The 21,613-nt window shown below is 43.0% G+C and overlaps 2 protein-coding genes across 4 annotated transcripts in view; one reads left to right on the top strand and one right to left on the bottom strand.

The window, feature by feature from the left end:
* PARP9 (poly(ADP-ribose) polymerase family member 9) overlaps positions 1-10,749 on the bottom strand; it is a 31,854-nt gene extending 21,105 nt beyond the window's left edge. Inside the window, exons 1-6 of one of the 3 annotated variants that reach the window (XM_045088835.1) lie at positions 10,232-10,749; positions 7,638-7,739; positions 6,787-6,823; positions 4,314-5,161; positions 1,675-1,899; positions 335-553 (exon numbers count right to left, since the gene is read on the bottom strand). In XM_045088835.1, coding sequence (XP_044944770.1) covers positions 335-553; positions 1,675-1,899; positions 4,314-5,161; positions 6,787-6,823; positions 7,638-7,739; positions 10,232-10,654 — 1,854 coding nt within the window. In that variant the 5' untranslated portion in view covers positions 10,655-10,749. The remainder of the gene's footprint in view (positions 1-334; positions 554-1,674; positions 1,900-4,313; positions 5,162-6,786; positions 6,824-7,637; positions 7,740-10,231) is intronic. The other 2 variants (XM_004745457.3, XM_045088834.1) reach the window with 2 other exon arrangements.
* A 49-nt stretch (positions 10,750-10,798) lies between these two features.
* DTX3L (deltex E3 ubiquitin ligase 3L) lies at positions 10,799-20,144 on the top strand. Its single transcript, XM_045088836.1, has 5 exons — positions 10,799-10,901; positions 12,133-12,261; positions 14,643-16,211; positions 16,870-17,087; positions 19,932-20,144. The coding sequence occupies exons 2-5, from the start codon at positions 12,139-12,141 to the stop codon at positions 19,999-20,001; spliced, it is 1,980 nt and encodes a 659-aa protein (XP_044944771.1). The 5' UTR covers positions 10,799-10,901; positions 12,133-12,138; the 3' UTR covers positions 20,002-20,144.
* Positions 20,145-21,613: the final 1,469 nt, after the last annotated feature.

Genomic DNA, 21,613 nt, shown 5'->3' with positions numbered 1-21,613 from the left:
TGGAATGCATGAATGAATAAATGGGACATTCATTTCCTTTTTTTTTTTTTTTAAAGATGGATAGGTAACAGAATGCCACCTTTCTTTTTTTTTTTTTTAAGATTTTATTTATTTATTTATGTATTTGTCAAAGAGAGAGAGAGAGAGAGAGAGAGAGCGAGCGCACGCAAGCAGGCAGAGGCAGAGAGGGAAGCAGGCTCCCTGCCAAGCAAGGAGCCTGATGCGGGACTCGATCCGAGGACCCTGGGATCATGACCTGAGCTGAAGGCAGTGACTCCACCAACTGAACCACCCAGGCGTCCCTGAATGGGACATTTCTAAAATACTATCTTACCACGTAGGTGTCCAGTTCTTCTGGAAAGATCACAAACTTTACAGTTAATTGCTTTTTCAAATGGCATTTGGCAAAAGTTAAAACTTCATCAAACATAATCTCGGCTGCTACACTCTTCCTTATACCAAAGTTTCCAGTCCCAAGGGCAGGAAAGGAAATAGAAGTTTTATTTAGTTCAAGGCATTTCTCCAAACATTCCTTCATTGCAATTCTCAGTATCTGTAAGAAAAACAGATCAGCCTTTGAGTCAAAATAAAATTTCCTTCACCTCTCGATCCTGCCCACATCTTACAATGCCCACCTCTATTCCCCCTTAGGGTCATGGTTATGCCTCCTTAGAGAGCCCATGACAGCCACATGGTTAGATGATGAGAAACACAAGTCACTGAGGGGTCTGTTTGGGTGCCATGATTTCTCCCAGTTTATATAGCCTTGTTCATCTCCCTGGGACTATGAGCCAACCATCAGTTTATTCCCATTTACCTGCTGCTTCCAGGTTGAAACAAAGAGCTCTCAGGAGTTTAACAAAGGAGACAGAGGGAAAAATAAGTAAGCAGTTTTATCCAACATCTTTAAGATATGTCATTTCTTCTCAAGAAGTGCTAATGTATTTGGCAGATTTAAACTTTACATCAACATTTCAACATCCAAACTGAAGTACAGAAAAGTTGTCTGTGGACGGGCCTTGGAAAACTGGGGGGCAGAGAGTGACTGGAGGGCCAGTTTGGGACTAGAGGGCTTTTAGTCAAAGAAGGCCCAGAAATGGTGACAAACTAAAGATAAACAAAGGCAGGGAAGGAGACTCTTTCCCTCTCTCCACATTTGAATGGGTCCCCCAACTCTTTAATGTGTATATTTTATGTGTCTTGGGTGAAGAGTTGGCCAGAAAGCCAATCTGTCAATCTCTACCGCAGGCATTGGTGGGAAGACACCACAGGTGACAGATTTACCTGGAGCAGTACTGGAAGGGAAGTCCCAGGTGCCCCTGGCACTTAACTGATGCAGGGAAATACAGAGAGGCTGAATTCCAGGTCCATTTAGGGAAAGGCCAACAGGGTCACAGAGGGGTAAGGTGAACAGATGTGTGGACTGAGGGAACCTACTCTTTCCAGGTCTGTTTGCAGTACTCTTGCTTAAAATTTAGACATGAGTTAGGTAATATTTAAAATTCAATTTCTTAAGATAACTTGTGACAATAATGCTTTTCCTGTATTTCAGAATGGTAGAAAATGAGGACTATCTCACTCATCAAATTTTCATAAATGTAATGACATAATGAAATTCAACAAAGACTATGTAGTCTATGGGGCTACATAAAGATAAACTCATGTTGAACTTACCTCAGTCAGTTTGTGGTGTCCTAAATCCCACAACACATGGTATACGTACTGACAGGACAACTGAAATCCTCTTGTGACCAGTACCAACTGAGACTCTAGTATTTCAGTAATTTTTTCATTAAATTCCAATTCCATTTCATTTCCTGCTTGTTGTAGAATTGATATTGACACAGCTCCAAATCCCAAACCACAGAGCGGATTTACAGAATTAACAATTACATCCGTCTGAAGAGGAAAAACAAAAACAAAAAAAAACCAGAGGATCCATTGTTAAATTACTTTTTCTTCAATCTTTAGTTTGCTGAGGAGCTTTGAAAAATACTTTTGAAGATCATAAATTCACAAGACATCTTTTGTTTGTGTCTTTGTTTTGCACAAGGTTATCATTTAGCGGTGGACAGAAACTCATAATTTCATTTGATTGCCATGAGTCATTTGTCCTATTCAGAAATTAGGCAAAGTGTGTGGATAAGACAGTTCTGACTGTAAATGTCTGTCAGCCTCTTGCTGCTTTATATCCTCCATATTCCAAGATTCTGGGCATTCCTTGTGATTTGTTTAAACCATCATCAATACACGGTTTTATCCCCTCCCCCAGTGCTATCACTTTTTGCTATTTCTGTGTGGATTTTCTGTTTGGTTTAAAGAGAGTGGAAATAAAATTTCTTGGGAAATTTCTACCTCCTAATGCTTTTCTTTAAAAAAAAAATGCAGTACATGGTCAAAGAAAATACAAATGAGACAAAAAAGTCTTCAGTGGAAATAGGCCTCCCTCTTGGTGAGTTCCTTGGATACTCCAAGCACTCACTTGTCTGGAGGGCAACCACTTTTACCAGTTCTTCATCTGTCCCTTTGGAAATAGACTGCATACACATGGGCTGTGTTTTCAGTAGTATTGCCTCCTAGTTAGTCCTCGGGCCTGGGCTACAGGAGAAGGTCTCCTTTTGCTTCTGCCCCATGCTCAAATATCCCTAAGTCATCCTGATTGCTTTGGGTCCCTTTGAGGGCAACCCAGGTACTTTTAATGGACGTTAATGAATGCTTCACTTCGAAAGTGCAATCAGAATTTCCAGTTTGGGAGGACTGGCACCCTCGAAAAATTTTAAGGTTCTCAATGTTGCTGGCAACAAAGAAATATAATGAAAGTTTAGTTAAAGGGTAAGTTATTCAACTAGGATGTTTCCACCTTAATTTTAAAGTGGTGTATTAATGACTTACTGAATCAATGTTTCATCCTGTGGGGTCCCCTGTCTTCTTTTCTAATAGTGTCTTGTAGAAAATAAGTGGTATTTTGGGGTGCCTGGTTGGCTCAGTAGGTGATGTGTCTGCCTTTGGCTCAGGTCATGATCCCAGGGTCCTGGGATTGAGCCCCACATCTGGCTCCCTGCTCAGAGGGGAGTCTACTTCTCCTACCCCTGCTCATGTGTGTGTAAGTGCTCTCTCTCTCTCAAATAAATAAATAAAATCTTAAAAGAAAAAAAAGAACAAGAAAAGAAGTGGCATTTTTTCACTTATGATGAAGTCTATTTGATTGTGGCCATAGGAGAAGCTTAAGAGTGACAACTCTGATGCAGAAATAAAAAGAATATAGCCTTATATTCTTTCTCTTCCCTGCTGCCCCCTTCACTTTGGCATCAATAATTTGCTGAACACCCAGATGCATGCTGAGACAGGGCCCTGCCTGCAGCTACAAAGATGAACATGCCTTGATTCCTAGCCCTAAGGTGCTCTGCCTAGCAGGAGAGTTGCACCAACCCAGAAATCCCCAAGTTCACTGTTACCATGATTCTCTCCCCTCCTTGCCAGGGCTCTGGCCTTGGTGTTCCATAAGCGCTGGCTAAACCCTAACTTGCCCTTTGTATCTCTCCAACCCCTGACAGAGAGCAGTATACTAAGTATACAACTTATAGCTCGACCTAGATCTCCTGACTGGTCCAGTCCATGATTTTCAGGCTCTTACCACTTTTGTGTCTCTCTGATCAAGTCATTCTAACCACCCAGTTCATACCCATCATAACTTGAGGTCATAATCAAACTCCTAGCTTCTGAATTAATCTTTCTTGGTCCACTGCCTTACCCTCTTGTAAATTTACATACTCTTAAATACTATGAGTTCATTTTTTATTAAGACTTTTTTGTTTACTCTTGATAGGTTGCTTCAGAAATGTTCAAATGGTTTGCTTCCCCAATGGGATTTTTTCAAATCGAGAATTTTTTCTTACATAAAAGAAGTCTAATTGATTTTAAGTTCCTTGGAATAGAAGCTTGTTCTATTTCCTCCTGGTGCCCAAGAATAGTGGCAATAATCACCATAAATAGTTACCATGTGCCAAGCTCTATTCTAAGCACTTTAGGTGTATTGATTCCAGCTCTTTGATACATGTGATCTTATTGTTCTTATTTTACAGATGAGGAGACCAAGGTCCGAAAGATAGAATAACTTGATTCAGATCACCCAGTTACAAATGGCAAAGCTAGCATTCAAACCCGGAGGGTCTCTCTCAAGTCTGTACTCTTAGCTTCAACAACATGCTTTCTAAACAGCATCTGAAATAGTACAAATTTCTTTAAAAATACCTGATAGGTCATAAACAGTTCAGGGACCTCCTTTGGCAGTATAAGAGGACAGAAACAAATACCTCCTGCAACTGGATGTAACCCTGGACAATCTGGAGAGTCACATTGTTCACAAGAACTGTCTTGAAAGGAGGGGTGGCTTCTTCACTCATCCGGGATCCCAGCTTGTTCGTCCTTAGGATTACTTCTGAAGCATTTTTAAAGGCAACAACAGTAGGGTGCTCATTGCTTACCAGGTGAATTTCTTTCAAATTAGTGGCCATTTGCTTCCCTTGGTAATATAAACTGATTGTTTTCACAATGATCTCTGTACACAAGTCCAGAGGGAACTGGAAAATCCCAGAGCTGAGGGCTGGAATTGCTACTGTCTCAATGTCTGGATTGTAAAAGGTAACATAATTCAGAATATTTATAATGGCCGTCTGCAGTTTATAGGTACATGTCTGATAATCTTTCGCTATCCACCGAGGCCCAACAGCATGGATAATTAATTTGCAGGGAAGTCTCCCTGCTTTTGTGGTAGTTATTTCACCAGTTGGTATTTTACCAAACCTGGAAACTAATCTTCTGCTCTCCTCTTGGATTTCAGAGCCCCCGGCTTTCACCAGGGCCTGAGCCAGGCCTCCCCCGTGAATGAGGTCTCCGTTGGCTGCATTCACCACAGCATCAACGGCATGTCTGGTGAGGTCGTCCTTCCAAACAGATAACTCCAGCCCAGGAATTAGCATTTCTCTGAAGACTTGCAGAGACTCACTGTTCCCTTCCACGGATGGAGAGACCAGGGTACAGACACACTCAAATTTATTCTGAAGGACTTCACACAGCTGACTCTTATTGTTTTTTAAAATTGTGAAGTCACTGTGATTAATGAAAATCTGCCAACTGTGGTCTTCTTCAGGAGTGGCCATCTCTGGAAAAAGAGAGAAGACAAAAAATAAAGAAATGAGCGTGGGTTCCTTTGAAAAGGATGTCATTTCACTTCACACCAGAAGACTGTTTGCCTTGTGCAAAAGTGAGATGACGGTCCTCTCACCCCCTTCCCTATCCTCCTTTTAACTGGACGTGTAATTTGACCAAGGATATACAAGAGTTTTTCATGGTAGGTCACCCAAATATATACGGAGGTTTTATTCATAACTTGTTTCCTTTTGTCATTGTCTCGGTTTGGGGTTCTTTTAGAAGCAGACTCTGAGATGAGGATTTGAGGGTCAGTGTATTTGGGAGGTGATCCTAGAAAACACTATGGGTGGGTGAGGATGAGGAGGGAGGAGTGGGAAAGAGGACAAGGAAGGAAATGAATAAAAGGTGTGTTACAAAGCAAATGAAGCCTGACTCCACTAGGGGGCAGTGCAGATCATATGTCTCATAGCTATACCACCAGCGGGTAAAAAAATTGGGGCCCATTTTTCCAACTGCCCATCAGTCACTGGGCTGGTCCAGCAAGGGTGTGGAGCACTGATGGGGCTACAGTAAATAATTCTTCATCATACTCCAGTTTCATGGCACAATTCTGGTAGAATTAAAACTGACTAAAACTTATTTTTCTTGCATGTGGCTGACAGGAAGGTGTGCTGCTTGGACCCCTACCCCCACACCCCAATGCAGTTATGAGGGGCAATACCGCTAGGCAACAGCGTCCAGTGGTTAGTCACTCAGGGTCTATTTCCGCTTTCGAGCCAAGGTCACGCTATTCTCAGGGGTGGCCCTCATCCGTGGCTGAGCAAGGCCATTCATGTTCAATGTGGGACTCCAGAAATGAGCGCTCTTGGGCTGGCAGAACTTTGTCAGGTTTTCATTATGGTCTGATGGCTCCACCTGCCCAATCTGGTTTCTTCTCTTGTCCTTTCACTATAAACCTTGTGTACCCCCAACTCCAGGTCAGTTTATGCTTCCTGGAGAACCCACCCTGCGACACTGTATTTCATGGAGCTTAGGGCATCATTATTATATGCTACTTCGAGAGGAAAAATTATGCCAATTAAACCATGGCACTCTACGGACTGACAGGGAGGAGTGGCCCTATTTCAGAGATGCGAAAAAACCAGGAGTCCTGAAATAGATAAAATGGGGTCATTAATGACATTTTACTTCCACTTCCATTTCTAATCTAAGCCACCTAGAAAGATCTCTGATAGCCTCAATGACCTAAAAGAAGCTGCACCTGGACAGACAGATCCAGCTGACCTGTGCTCTGGCTGAAAACCTCAAGCTGGTCACCAACTTGATTAGGTAGTTCCATTTGGCTCATGGAACCCTTGTTAGCAAAGGGACATCAGAGAGTCACATCTTCTGGCCTGTATCAGCTCTAGGGCTATAGGCAAAAGATTATCACATTGAGTGGGCAAAGGCAAGGATCAGTGGGAGTGCTGAGAGAGCATATCTGCGGGTGTCCCACTGCCCCTGAAGCAGTCTCCTTTATGCACTGGGTCCCACAATGCTCTGCAGTCACACACCTGAGCACCTGGGGAGCGGGACAGACATTTTGCTTCTATATTCCCCCTGAGCTCCTCTGAAACAGAAGTGAGGTGATCCTACCTGATGTCTCTTGGTGAGCCACTGCTCCATAGGAACCCTACAAGAAATAAAAGCAGTTTAAAAAAAATTGCAATGGAATGACTACAGAGTACTGATAGCTAAGACAGCCTAATAAACACAGAGCTACAACAACCCTGCAAAATACACTAGGTTTCAGGGAGAAGGGGAACTTATGTTTGTTTAATCTGTGTACCTGACAGACTTGAAATACTCAATGTCCCAGCAAACACTACCCTGCCCTTCACTGGAGGCCAGTGAGCTTCTAACTCAGGATGAGATGAAGAGTAGGAGATTAACACTTGAAAAGGCCCAAAGGTCAAAGACCAAAATGATCCCAAACTCTCAGGTAGGCCTTCAGTCTCCAAAGGCTTGTGGGGTTTCTCTGGACAGAAGAGGAGACAGGGGAATAGGAACCTCATCAGCCATACCTCCCCATCTACCAATAGGACCTACTTTCAATTGCTCATTTCAAGACATAAGCCTGAACGTGGAATTTTCCACTTAAACAAATGAGGTTCCTTTTCTCTATTTCCTTGTTTTCATTCCTCCCACTCCTCCCCTTACCCTGCAAAGGCAGAATTGTTGAGTAAGTAGACACAATCAAAATGACACCAAGGTCACATTTAAAAAAAAAAAAATCACCTATCCTCAAGTAGACTCTGTTGCTTACATTAGCATATTCGTGATTTCCCATCTCCCACATGGTGCACAAGAAAAACTGTCCTTGGGTTATTCAAACCAAAGAAGAATGACAAGTACAACTAAAGACCCCAGGTTTCTAGCTGTTACAGGAAGAACTCTTTGTTCGTAAGACCATGGTTCATCATTTATACACACTTAATGTTTTTTACCTCAGGAAAGTCCATTCTCCAAGTCTCTGGGGTCTTTAAATGTTTACACTCCATTTGGCGTTTCCCAGTGTAAACTGTTATTCCCAGTATGGTTGCCTGCTTCTAGGAATGAATAGAAAGGATGCAATAAGCACGGACTAGTGTCTTTGGGAATTTGGTAAAAAAAACACTGTAGGGGGGGAGGTGCCTGGGTGGCTCAGTGGGTTAAAGCCTCTGCCTTTCGCTCAGGTCATGATCCCAGCATTCTGGGATGGAGCCCTGCATGGAATCGGGCTCTCTGCTCGGCAGGGAGCCTGCTTCCTCCTCTCTCTCTGCTTACTTGTGATCTTTGTCTCTCAAATATATAAATAAAATCTTAAAAAAAAAAAAAAAGAAGAAAGGAAAGGAAAGAAAACACTGTGGGAAGAGTAAGTGTGATTTCTGATGTTGAGTAGTTTTCAGTTTCCTTGATGAAATCGCACACGTTGTTGTTGCTGCTGTTTACATTCCATCCTTTACAAAGATCCCCTTGAAACCGGAAGGGCTGTTCAGAGAAGGAAAAGAGTTCTGTGGACAAAAGCAGGGAAAGCTTTAGGGAGGAGCGGAGGGCAGAGCCAGGCTTGAAGGATGGAGCAAACCTGTTATATATCTAGGAGAGGAGGAGAATACCAAGAGGTACTGAGCACAGCATTAAAAGGTTGGGGGAGGGCTGGGTGTCTCAGGTCATGATCTCAAGCTCCTGGGATTGAGCACCCCATCAGGCTCCCTGCTCAGTGGGGAGCCTCCTTCTCCCTCTTCTCCCACTTTTGCCTCCACAGGGCACTGCTGCTTTCACAAAAGGAGGATAAGGTCCTGCCTGCTAGGCTGTGGGTGTCCAATGGACTTTTGTTTTAGATGCGGTTGCACTTGTTTTTTCCTTCAGACCTAGGGATGTTCCTTGAAGACCCAGGGAGAGACTTGAGCGTGGGGGCAGCATTCATTTAACCTTCCCAAAATAAAAAGGAGCATAGTGCCCCATTCAGTCTCTTCTGCTTGTTTTTGTTTGTTTGTTTTTGTTTTTGTTTTTTGAGAGAGAGAGAGAGAGAGAGAAAGCAGGAGAGCAAGCACATGGAGGCGGTGCGCATAGACAGAGGGAGAGAGAGAGTCTTGAGCTTTGGCCACGCTCAGCTCGGAGCCCCACCTAGGTCAAAGGTCCAGCTCACCAGCCGCCAAGATGAATCCCACACCTCTCTCTAGGCTATGCTTCTCCTGATCCTCAATTTTCCACTCTTCCTAAGCTGAGATCAAGAGATGAAAGCTTAACTGACTGAGCCTCTGGGCTCCCCCTAAATCGCTTTCAAATATGCCCCTACCCTCCTTTTGTACTGACACGATTTCATTTCAGGGCCTCAGAGCCTCTTGCCATACATTCTTCTTAAGGATTGAAATGTATTCAATTTTACATCTTATTGTTTGAAAAGTAGAGTGTTTACTGCTTCAAATTTAGAAAAACTTGAAAGCCTCCCTTCTACCTCCCTCACTACCTTTCCCTCCCAGATGCAGTCACTGTCATTATCCTCTCCTGGATCCTTCCAGAGGCATTTTTACACACAAGGTAGCCTCTTTCACACACTCTGTTGCATCTTGCCTTTCTCACATCATGCATCCTAGAGATTTCTCCGTGTTAGCACATAAAGAGCTTCTTCATTCTTTTCACTGCTCTTCACATTCCATTGTATAGATGCACTCTAGGCTGTTAAACTTCTAGGTCCCCCTATTTATGGACATTTCAGGAGTTTCCAATCTTCTGCTATTGTAATAACGGCTGTAACGAACAACTGTGTACACAGGTCACTTCACACAGGTGTTAACTGATGAATGGGCATATACTTTTAAAAATATGGCTACTAAAACACTTGAAAGTAACATATGTCCCTCCTCTTCTGTTTCTAATGGTCAGCACTGATCTAGACCCTTCCTAGGTCCCCTATCATTTCCTCCAAGGCCAAGCGCTTCCTCTCTGCTTCAGATCTCAGGGATTCTAGCCCCTCCAACGCTCCCCACCTCTCCTGCTTTTTGACATTCGGCTTCAAACTAATTCTTGGAGGCCTTAAGAGATTTTGCTTCCTTACTCACAAGTCCGCCTTCTTTTACCAGCCCTGAGGGCAGGGCTTCTGCTCTCACCTTTCTTCCCTAAGACACGGAGGTGGGGGGGTGGGCACGGTTGGCCAAATCAAGGCATGATCGGAGGAAAGTCCCGAGAGCCAGTCTAAAGGATAGGGTTGGAGGGAGGTCACTGATGACCTATGATAATGCAGGTGAACGAATTCAAATTTTAAGACAAATGTGAGTGCGTTTCACCTGAATTCCGAACGTGAGTTACATTTTCGTTGCAAATAATAGTAACAACAAGAAGAATGTAAAGGAATCATAAAGACAGGAGACAGTTTGACTTAGACCTCTGAGCCGTCCCCATCCTCACAGGGGGCAGCCGGCCCTGGAAACCCGCTTCTCATCCGCCCCCCCACCCCCACCCCCACCTCCCCGCGGGAGCCCGCAGGAGAGAAGCGGCAGCGGCAGCGACCACCGCCGCCGCGGGGCGCGGGTCAGGGGCCTGGGGGCCCGGACCTACTCACCCAGCTGACCGCCGCAGGAAGAGCGCCCAAGGGAGGGGAGGGGAGCGGCTCTGCCTGGCGCGGGGAGGGATTTCGGGGAAAGCGAAACTGAAACTCTGAGGGCCCAGGACTGCCGGGCGCGGGTCGGACCCGCTGCCCCCCATCGCCCGGAGCCCCAAGCCCGGAGCCATGGCCTCCGCGCTCTCCCCGCCGTCCCCGCTGCTCGTGCGGGTGTCCGAGTCCAGCCGTCGAACACGCTGGAAGCTGGAAATCTACTTCCAGAGCCAGCAGTCCGGCGGCGGGGAGTGCACCGTCCAGCCCCTCTACCACAGGGACCAGGTCACCTTCCTGGTGAAGTTCGCGGAACCGGCAGGTGAGCGGTGGGCCGGGGCTGCGCGTGCCAAGGCGCCTGGCCCCGCGGGATTCCAGGCAGACCCAGCTCATGCTGACCTAGGAGAGACGGCGGGAGAAAGTATGGCACCGTCTGATGGGGCTGGGATCCGGGGGCTGCTGCTGCCCAAAGACACAGCCCGATGAGGAGGGTAGACCCCAGAAGTGCCCAGTCAGCGATCTGGTCTGACCACATTTTAAAGTTGATGCTTTCCGGTATCCTGAACCTAACTCAAATTTCTCAGCTCTGGGAAGGACACCTTTCCCTCCCGCCAGACACTTGTATACTCTTGTCATTAAGGTATTCTATTTTTATGTTTTAATTACAACATTGATTTGTTTTTGAGAACTACATAAGTAATATATGATCACTATAGCAAAGTGGGAAAAGAATAAATAAAACCATCTGGAGATAAACAATATGACATACTTCTTTGCAGCCTTTTTTCTATGACTGTCAGTCAATCAACATATATTTACAAAATTCTGAGGCTATACCTTTGATTCCTGCTTTTTTCACTTAACTTTATATAATGAGTATTATTGCATATCACTGCAATGGGAAGCAGGAGACAATTTCAGAAATGTGACTTTTAAAGAGTGTATTTCCTTATCCTGAGCTTTTCATTTCTACAGTAAAACATAAGCCAGGGCACCTGCGTGGCTCAGTCAGCTCAACATCCACCTTCAGCTCAGGTCATGATCCCTGGGTCCTGGGATCCAGCCCACATCAGGCTCCCTGCTCAGTGGGGACTCTGCTTCTCCTTCCTCTCCTCCCCACTGCTCATGCTGGGGAGCGTGCATTCTCTCTCTCTCTCTCTTAAATAAATAAAATCTTTAAAAACAAACAAAAGCATAAGCTGCCCACATTAGAGTTTGAATAGTTCCTGCACCGCTGGTCCCCAACCCACTATTCCAGGATGCAGGGAACTGCCTTCTTGGGAAGCTGCTGGGGCAGGGTACACATGAGGAAGAGGTTTATTTAAAGTCTTTCCTGGGGTGCCTGGGTGGCTCAGTAGGTTAAGCCTCTGCCTTTGGCTTAGGTCATGATCTCAGAGTCCTGAGAGCCGCATCGGGCTCTCTGCTCATTGGGGAGCCTGCTTCCTCCTCTCTCTGCCTCTCTGCCTACTGTGATCTCTCTTTCTATGTCAAATAAATAAATAAAATCTTTAAAAAAAAAAACTGGGGTGCCTGGGTGGCTCAGTGGGTTAAAGCCTCTGCCTTCGGCTCAGGTCATGATCCCAGGGTCCTGGGATCAAGCCCCGCATCCAGCTCTCTGCTCAGCGCGAAGCCTGCCTCTCTTCCTCTCTCTCTCTGCCTGCCTCTCTGCCTACTTGTGATCTCTGTCTGTCAAATAAATAAATAAAATCTTAAAAAGTAAGTAAACAAGTAAAAATAAACATAAAGTCTTCCCCATGTGTATGTGTGTCTATAATGTCTCCACCAAAGCTAAAGAGAGAGTCTTGAAGAAAGAAAATCATCAGATTATGGTTGAAAACAAACTTGTGACTATTTTTCTGGAACCCACTAAGAATCCAATGGAGAAGAATGCAAGACCCAGAACATCTTTTTTGCCACAGTCACAGGAATGGGTGAGGTCTGGTGAGAAGCATCAAAACGAAGAACATATTCCTGATGTTATGGATTCCTGTCTGCAAAAGGTAAGGTTTGAAAGAAGGAGTTGGGAGGGGTATGTTCCTGCACCTTCCTCTCCGTTCACCATACCTTTCACTATTGATCTGACCACCACTTGCTGATGATGTACTAGGAGGCAGGCCCTCTTCTGGGCATGGGGACACAAAAGTGAACACAATAGACAAAGTCCCTGCTGGATGGGGAGGTACACAGAAAGACAACAAGCAAGTAAACAAAATAAAAGAAACAGTTTCAGGCAGTGATATGTGCTAAGAAGAAAATAGGATAGGGTTTGGCCTTAGAGGGTGACAGGGCCAAATTGAGGAAGGGGAAGGAGTGGTGCTGCTTCTGACCAGAAGTCAGAGACAACTTCTCTGAGGAGGTAACATTTGGCCTGAGACTTGAGTGATGAGAAGGAGCCAGCCATGTAGTCATTTGACAAATGAATATCAACTTCCAGTTGTGTGCTAGGCACTGTCACGGGAGCTGGGAATATAGCCAGGATCACAGACCCTGCTTCCAGGGACCTTACATTCTAGTGAGGGAAACAGATAAAAATAGTTAAAAAAAATAGATATATAATAAAATGTTTGCCAGTGGTAAGTGCTAGGAAGAAAAATAAGACAGGATAGATGATAAACAGTGACATCATTGTTTTATTTTTATTCAGACCATTATTTTAAACATCTCAGGAAAAACCTCTCAGATGAGGTACTGTCTGAGTAGAGACATGAATGAAGTAAGGGAGCAAGCTAAGTGAGGTAAGAATGTTTGAGGCAGAAGGAAGTACAAGTGCAAAGGCCCTGAGACAGGAGCTTCTATCCTGAAGCCCAGGGGCTTCAAGGAGGGAGACTATTGTGGCTAGAAGGCAGGAAGGGGGGGAAGGAGAGGAACTTGGAGAGGTAGCCAGAAGTCAGGTCTTTGGGGGATGAAGGCAGGGACTTAGGATTTTAACTTCAATCTTAGGGGGTCCATCTGATGGTTTTGAGCCAAGGGAGTGGGGTGATCTGGTTTATACTTCTGGAGGCTCACTTTGGCTGCTGTGTGGAGGACTGAGTGTAGGAAGGGGCCAAAGGGAAAACAAAATGAGAGCCCAGATAGGAGGGGTTGCGGCAGGAGGAGAGCAAGGTGACAGGGGCTTGGAGTCTGGGTGGTCCTGATGGAGGTGTGAGAGGTGGCTGGATTTGGGCAACATCTGAAGGATGATCTGGATGAAGGATGTTGTATGCAGAGGAAGTAGCATGTACAAAAACCAGAGAAATCTTGCTTTTCTGTTACATTCAGTATGCATCTGTCCTTTTTAGCCTAATCTGGTGTTTCTGTCCTCTATGCAAGCTTCTAAAGGTCAGAACTTAGAGAGCATGCAGTTAGGTATTTAGTTTTTTAGTTTTTTTTAAAAAGGGGAGGGGGACTAAAGATGAGAAAAAAGCAGCAAATAGGATTTATGGCTCCCCTTGAAGCTCATAGGCTCTTTTGAGAACTGTAGCAACTTTCCCAGAAAGCCTATGTACCTTCCCTCCACCCCATTCCCCAATAGTGGACATAGAGGACAGCTCTAGAATCCGGACTTTGTGTCCACGTCACTTTTCAAATATGCTCATGCCCAGGCTCTGCATTTACAACAAAATCTCTAGAGATGGACCTGGGCCTTGGCTTTTTTGTTTGTTTGCTTTTGTTTTGTTTTAATTCCCCAGGTGATTCTAACGGGCAGAACGAGCTGGGAACCTCTAGGCTATAGCCTGCTGCATCCTCTGCCAAAAGGATTTGAAAGCAGTCACCCTCTGGTTGTTTCTCTGGTCTACCGTCCTAGACTTTGTGGTTTTTTTTTTTTTTTTTTTTTAAGATTTTATTTATTTGAGAGGAAAAGAGAGCATGAGGTGGGGGAGGGTCAGAAAGAGAAGCAGACTCCCCACCAAGGGACTCGATCCTGAGAATCTGGGATCATGATCTGAGCCAAAAAGAGTTGCTTAAACTAACTGAGGCTCCCAAGCTCCTGAAACCTAGGTGGTTTTTTTTGTTTGTTTGTTTTTAATTTCTTTTCAGTATAACAGAATTCATTGTTTATGCACTACACCTAGTGCTCCATGCAATACGTGCCCTCCATAATACCCACCACCAGGCTCCTCCAACCTCCCACCCCCCTACCCCTTCAAACCCCTCAGATTGTTTTTCAGAGTCCATAGTCTCTCATGGTTCACCTCCCCCTCCAATTTCCCTCAACTCCCTTCTCCTCTCCATCTCCCCATGTCCTCTATGTTATTTCTTATGCTCCACAAATAAGTGGAAACCATATGATAATTGACTCTATCTGCTTGACTTATTTCACTCAGTATAATAGACTTTGTCTTGATAAGAGACTGGAGGACTGATGTCCGAGAGATTTTATTTGTTCCTTTTAAAATTTCAGATCTTTCTTAGCGTCACAGCAGACCTGAACTGTAAGCTGTTCTCTAAAGAGCAAAGGGAACACATAACCACTATGTGCCCCAAGGTCAAAAAGATGGAAGGGGACGATGGAATTGAGAAGGTGTGCGGCACCTTCAGAGATATTGAAAAAATATATCACTTCTTGAATAAGCAACTCCAAGAAAGTGGGTGCAAATTTGAATCTTCCCCTTTGACAATGGAGAGGAAGCCACTCCATCAGCAGAACCAGAAGAACAGCTGTGTTTCTCCCTTGGAACCAAAAACCAAGGCAGAAGACGAAAGCAACCGTCTTGAAATTCCCTTGCCTTTCTTTGAGTATTTCCAGTATAACTATCCTGATAAAATAGACTCGATACAGAAAAGATTTGGTGTAAAAATTAAAATAATAACTCAGGAGAGTTCTCCGAATACTGTCTATTTAGACTTCACCTCCAATCCATCAAGTGATCTCCAAGCCGCTAGAGAGTCTTTTATCAGTGAATTTCAGAAAACCGTGGGATCTCTGGAGCAGAAATGTGTTGCTTTTGCAGACACTGAACAGACCAATGAGATCAAACAGAAACTGAATCAACGATTTACAAAGCTCCCTATAAAGGAGAAAGGAAGAGAATTAACTCTCCTTGGGACCCAAGATGACATTTTCGCTGCCAGATATTTTTTTGACCTAAAAGCCTCTGAAAGTCTTGTCATGGGACCTGTGAAAATATCGACTCCCACATGCCTGATGAATAGAATTGAAGTTGACACAGCTCACTATATGCTTGTAAAAGCTGAATTACTCCAGGAGATGACAGAATTAGAAGAAAAGTACGATACTCGTTGTGAGGTTTGGGGAGACAGTAATAAAATCCACATTCTCTTTGAACCTAAGGACAAGGAATTCGATCTGTCTGCCCATGCTTATTCCAGTTTCATCGATGCCTATCAATATGTGTCAAGTCAGCTGATGAGAGAAGTTCTTTCACTGAAACCTCTGGGCAAAGAGAGAAAGCACTTACATCAGAACAAGTTTGCAGATGACTTCAGAGAAAACCATCCGCATGTACACTTTGTACTAAATCAAGAGTCAATGACTTTGACTGGGTTGCCAAATCACCTTGCAAAGGCAAAGCAGTATATCTTTAAAAAAGTGGGAATGTCCCTGTTAGCTGGAGATCAAAAGAATGAGGACCAAGAAACACGCGTGGACATTGATAGTAATGACTCAAAAGTAGCTCTCTCGACATTCCAGCACTCGGCCAGTTCCGGGGCGTCAGGAGGGGAGAAGGAAGAGGACATATGTAGCATCTGTATTGACATCATTAGAGACAAACAAGTGCTATCGAAGTGCAAGCACGCATTCTGCACCTCTTGTATTAACAAAGCTTTTTCCTATAAGCCGGTCTGTCCTGTGTGCCAGACTTGCTATGGTATCCAGAAAGGCAATCAGCCAGAGGGAACCATGACTGTTACCGTCCTAAAAGACTCACTTCCAGGTTATGAATCCTGTGGCTCCATTATGATTACTTATAATATGAAAGGAGGCATACAAACAGTAAGTGTTTCTGAGGTACATGCGTTTCTTTTCAATATGCTAGAATGAGCAGAGACTCATGAGACTGTTCTGGTGCAGATTACTGAATATCCCAGGGAATAATTTCCATGTGTATTTCCATGTGCAAGGGCTTTAAATGGGAATAAGAATAATATCAGTAGTAAAGGCAGCAATGTTTGCTTGTAACTTAGGTATCTTTTGTGTCTGTTAAGGCAGAGAAAGAGCAGGTGATGATTTTGTGTTAGAATGGGGCAAGTCAGGGGCTCCTGGGTGGCTCAGTGGGTTAACCCTCTGCCTTCAGCTCAGGTTATGATCCCAGGGTCCTGGGATCAAGCCCCACTTCGGGCTCTTTGTTTCCCCTACTTCCCCCTCTCTCTCTGCCTGCCTCTCTGCCTACTTGTCATCTCTCTCTCTCTCTCTCTCTCTGTGTTCAATAAATAAATAAAAAATCTTAAAAAAAAAAAAAGAATAGGGCAAGTCAGAAGATGGATAGTGTTTCCAGCATGAATTTAGGCAAAGAGAGAAATATGAATTATTGGGAATAAGTGCAAACCTCCAAAAAAAATTTTTTTTGTTGTTTTTTATTTGCCCTATCTGCAAATGAGCACATCTATCTGTACAGTAAACTTTAGACATGAGTGTTTTCATGTGTTATTTTCTTGTCTTCATACAGAAAGAGCACCCAAACCCAGGAAAGAAATACAATGGATTACAACGAAGAGCTTACTTGCCTGATAATGAGGAAGGAAATGAGGTTTTGAGACTGCTTCGTAGAGCCTTTGATCAAAAGCTGATTTTCACAGTGGGGGATTCTCGAATGCTAGGAATCTCCAATGTCATTACATGGAATGATATCCACCACAAAACGTCTCCGTTTGGGGGACCACAAATGTGAGAAATTTCTGAAACATAATGATTGCTAAACGGGATTTAGAGGTTGTAAAATACGGCAGTTTGAGAGGGTTGCTAGAAGGAGACTTTATAGCAGTGGCATTGGATACAGTATTTTTTGAAGTAAAGTTGACTACAATGTTACACTAGTTTCAGGTGTACAACAGTTGATTTGACAATTCTGTACATTAACTCAGTGCTTACCACAGTAAGTGTAGTTACCATCCGTCATTTATTCTACAACTGGAGATTTGTATCTTTTAGTCCCCTTCCCCTCTTTTGCCTAACCTCCCAACCTCTAGCCCCCTTCCCCTAGCAACCACCAGTTTGTTCTCTATATTTATGAGACTGTTTCTCTGTGTGTGTGTTTTGTATTTTAGGTTCCACATATATGTGAAGTCATATGGTTTTGGTCCTCTAACTTATTTCACCCAGCATAATAACCTCTAGGTCTATCTATGTTGTTGTGAATGGCCAGAATTCATTCTTTTTTATGGTTTAGTATTATTACATTATATGGACCATGTGTGCGTATATATACACACACACGTATGTACATATATATAAATGTATATTTTATATATATATATTATATATGTAATCTTCTTAACTCATTTATTTATAGGTAGACACTCAAGTTGCTTCCATAGCTTGACTATTGTAAATAATGCTGCAATAAACATAGGGGTGCATATATCTTTTAGAACTGTGCTTTGATTTTCTTTGGGTAAATACCCAGCAGTGGAATTACTGGATTATACAGTATTTTTATTTTTGCCTTTTTGAGGAACTGCCGTACTGTTTTCTACAGTGCCTGCACCAATTCACATTCCCTTTTTTGCACATCCTTGCTAACACTTGTTTCTTGTCTTTTTGATACGAAGTGTGAAGTGATATCTCATTGTGGTTTTGATTTGCGTTTCCCTGATGATTAGTGATATTGGGCATCTTTTCATGTGTCTGTTGGCCATCAAATGATTCCATTCATTTTGTGATTCCATACAAATGTTATGTCTTCTTTGGAAAATGTCTATGCAGATTCCCTGCTCATTTTTAAATCCGGTTATTTGTGAGATTTTTGGTGTTGAGCTACAATGAGTTCTTTATATATTTTGGATATTAACCTCTTATCAGGTTTATTGTTTGCAAGTATCTTCTCACATTTAGTAGGTTTCCTTTTTGCTTTATTGCAAAAGCTTTTTAGTTTGATGTAGTCCCAATAGTTCATTTTTACTTTTGTCTCTCTTGCCCAAGGAGGAGATCCAGAAAGAAGTTGCTAAGACCAATGTCCAAGAGATTACTACCTATGTTTTCTTTGAGGAATTTTCTGGTTTCAAACCTTACATTTAGGTTTTTAATCCACTTTGAATTTATTTTTGTGTCTGGTTTAAGAAAGTGGCCCAGTTTTATTCTTTTCCGTGTAGCTGTCCAGTTTCCCCAACACAATTATTGAAGAGATTGCCTCTCCCATTATATATTATTATCTCCTTTGTGGTAGATGAATTGACCATGTAAATGTGGGTTTATTTCTAAGTCTCTGTTCTGCTCCATTGATCTAGGTCTTTTTTAGTGCTGATAGCATGCTGTTTTGATTACTATAGCTTTGTGGTATAGCTTGGAAATCTGGAATTGTGACGTTACCAGCTTTGTTCCTCTTTCTTAAGATTGCTTGGCTATTTGGGGTCTTTTGTCATTCCATACAAATTTTAGGATTAAGTGTTGAAGTTCTATGAAAAATACTGTTGGTAATTTGAGAGAGATTGCATGGAATCTGTAGATTGCTTTGGGTAGTAAGGAAATTTTAACAATAGTAATTCTTCCAATCCATGAGCATGGTGTACTTTTTCATTTGTTTGTGTCATCTTCAATTTCTTTCATCAGATTTCAGTTTTTGGAGTACAGCTCTTTCACCTTCTTGATTAAATTTATTCCTGGTTATTTTATTCTTTTTGATGCAATTGTAAATGAGCTTGTTTTCCCAATTTCTCTTTCTGCTTTGTTATTAGTGTGTAGAAATACAACTGATTTGTAATATATAAATTTTGTATCATGCAACTTTACTGAATTCATTTCTTAACTACAGTAAAGTATTTTGAGAGATGCTAGTCTGGAATGATAATATAAAGCAGAAATATTGGTTCTATCACCTTCTACCCTCCAAACCACAAAGTGTCACACAGTTACTAAATTTTGCATTAAAGGGAGGGAACTTCAAAATATAGGATGAATGGTATCTAAGGCGATTTAATTTGGGGTTTCCTGTCTGTTTGGAAGATAGATCCTAGCAATGTTATTTACTTTGCCTTCTTTTAAAATCACCCTTTATTTTACTCTCCCTTCCCAATGGTCCATAGAGATCCTAAATTCACTTGGCCAGTAGTACTCTAGGAAAAGTCTCAGTTAATGGTGGTGGAAGTTGTATTATAGGTAATCCAATTGTCTTTACTTGCTCTTTATGAAATTCAAACAGAATGCCTCAAACCCTTAGTGTCCAAAAGGGAATGTGCCCTGAGAATTTTGAAGATTTCCCAAATTAGAAAATTCTCCTGTAGAATATGATTACCCTTCATAATATATAGTGTAGTACGACTTTAGGAGAGTCATTGCTTACCATGAGGTGAAAATTAAAAACAAATTCTTATTGGAAGGCAGATACTGGGCAGAGAGCTAGGCTCAATTATCAGCTAAATGACGCACATCTGCACACTTACAAGTGATTGTAATTCATTTGCTTGCAGTCTTGTTTTTGAATGTTTGCAACCCTGAATGTTAATGTCAGGGATCTACTGTACAGATTCCTCAAGACCGTTTGTGAAGAAACTAAGGAGCTTTTTCCTTCCGCAGGTATGGCTACCCTGATCCAGATTACCTGAAACGTGTCAAATTGGAGCTGAAAAGTAAAGGAATTGAGTAAGAAGGGATGTCTTGAGCCAAGCTTTCAAAAGACACAGTTGAAGAAACACTTTTTAAATTATTTCCTCTTGGGGCACCTGAGTGACTCAGTGGGTTAAAGCCTCTGCCTTCAGCTCAGGTCATGATCCCAGAGTCCTGGGATCGAACCCCACATCGGGCTCTCTGCCTGACAGGGAGCTTGCTTCTTCCTCTCTCTCTGCCTGCCTCTCTGCCTACTTGTGATCTCTCTCTGTCAAATATACAAATAAAAATCTTAATAAATAAATAAATTCATCTCAATGGGGCACCTGGGTGGCTCAGTCAGTTAAGCATCTCCTTCAGGCTCAGGTCAAGACCCAGTGTCTGGGGATGGAGCCCTGAGTCAGGCTCCCTGCTCAGCAAGGAATCTGCTTCTCCCTCTCCCACTTCCCCTGCTTGTGCTTTCGCTCTCTCTCTCTTTCTCTCTCTCTGTCAAATAAATAAATCTTAAAAAAAATTTTTGTTTGTCTCAAGAAGTGGTCTGTGTAAGAGTGAGAATGTGCTAGTCTATCATTTCTGGAATGTTACTTTTAATGGAAGATAAAAGCTCCAAATATTTGTGTGATTTTGTAGGTGTTAGGCCTCATTCTTGGGTCATCTTCGGTGAGGGTAGAGGGAGTGCTGTGGTTCTGAAATCATATTCTGTGTTCTTAATTTGAAATAGTAGCTGTCAGGATGCCTGGGTGGCTCAGTTGGTTGGACGACTGCCTTCAGCTCAGGTCATGATCCCGGAGTCCTGGGATCAAGTCCCGCATCGGACTCCCAGCTCCATGGGGAGTCTGCTTCTCTCTCTGACCTTCTCCTCGTTCATGCTCTCTCTCACTGTCTCTCTCTCAAGTAAATAAATAAAATCTTAAAAAAAAAAAAAAGAAAGAAAGAAATAGTAGCTGTCTATCAATCCTCTTTTTATTGCCATCTCTGAGGTAGACTTTTGGTTTTTTCTTTGTTCCTTAAGTACCCTAAAAGTAAAATCCTAGTGTGAAGGGGGCCTGGGGGGAGGGGCTTTGGTTATGGAAAAGTAGAAACACACATTTCCCTCCCTCCCTCATGGCCAGAAAAGTGGCAAGAAGCAGAGATTGGGCAACCTTTGGTAATAAATAGAGTAAGGCTACTATTTTTCACAGTACAGAGCCTGATACACAGTTGGTGCTTCATAATTTTTTGCTGCCTGCCCAGGCTGCTAATAGCCCAACAGAGGGATATATTTCCCTAAACCTTTGACAGAGGCTAGAGTTAGGAAGCCATTTCTGGGGACCTCACCACTGATTTGGAAAACTTGAGTTTCTTACTCCAGAACACTCAGCCTCTGAACTCTCAACTCTGAATGTTGTTGACCAGCCTCTAACTTGCCCTTGCTCCCTCCTGACTTAAAATATGCTGTATGGGGTGCATTTTCCCTGTCATACTAATGCTACCAAAAATGTTTCTGAACATTTTTTTCTTATGGATATTACTGTACTTTTTAAGTATTCCCTGCTTCCAGTTCAACAAATAAATTAGTTTCAGTTTCCATAGACCATGATTTCCTCAGTGGTATAGCCTCCACCGTAGCAGTTTTTCCATGCTTTTTACTAAGAAGTTCCACCAAGTCCTGT

The sequence above is a fragment of the Mustela putorius genome, unplaced genomic scaffold (genome assembly GCF_011764305.1).
Source record: "Mustela putorius furo isolate JIRA1106 unplaced genomic scaffold, ASM1176430v1.1 tig00003834_pilon_pilon_pilon, whole genome shotgun sequence".
NCBI classification, from domain to species: Eukaryota; Metazoa; Chordata; class Mammalia; order Carnivora; family Mustelidae; genus Mustela; species Mustela putorius.
Note: the sequence above shows the minus strand (reverse complement) of the source record. Positions and strands in the feature narration are given on the sequence as shown.

What these genes read in the sequence shown, in the direction of transcription:
- DTX3L (XM_045088836.1), top strand. Translation starts at nt 12,139, where the DNA reads ATGGAGAAGAATGCAAGACCCAGAACATCTTTTTTGCCACAGTCACAG. An exon ending in AAACAGTAAGTGTTTCTGAG is followed by an intron (nt 16,212 to 16,869) that starts GTACATGCGTTT and finishes GTCTTCATACAG; the next exon opens with AAAGAGCACCCAAACCCAGG. An exon ending in CCGTTTGGGGGACCACAAAT is followed by an intron (nt 17,088 to 19,931) that starts GTGAGAAATTTC and finishes TTCCTTCCGCAG; the next exon opens with GTATGGCTACCCTGATCCAG.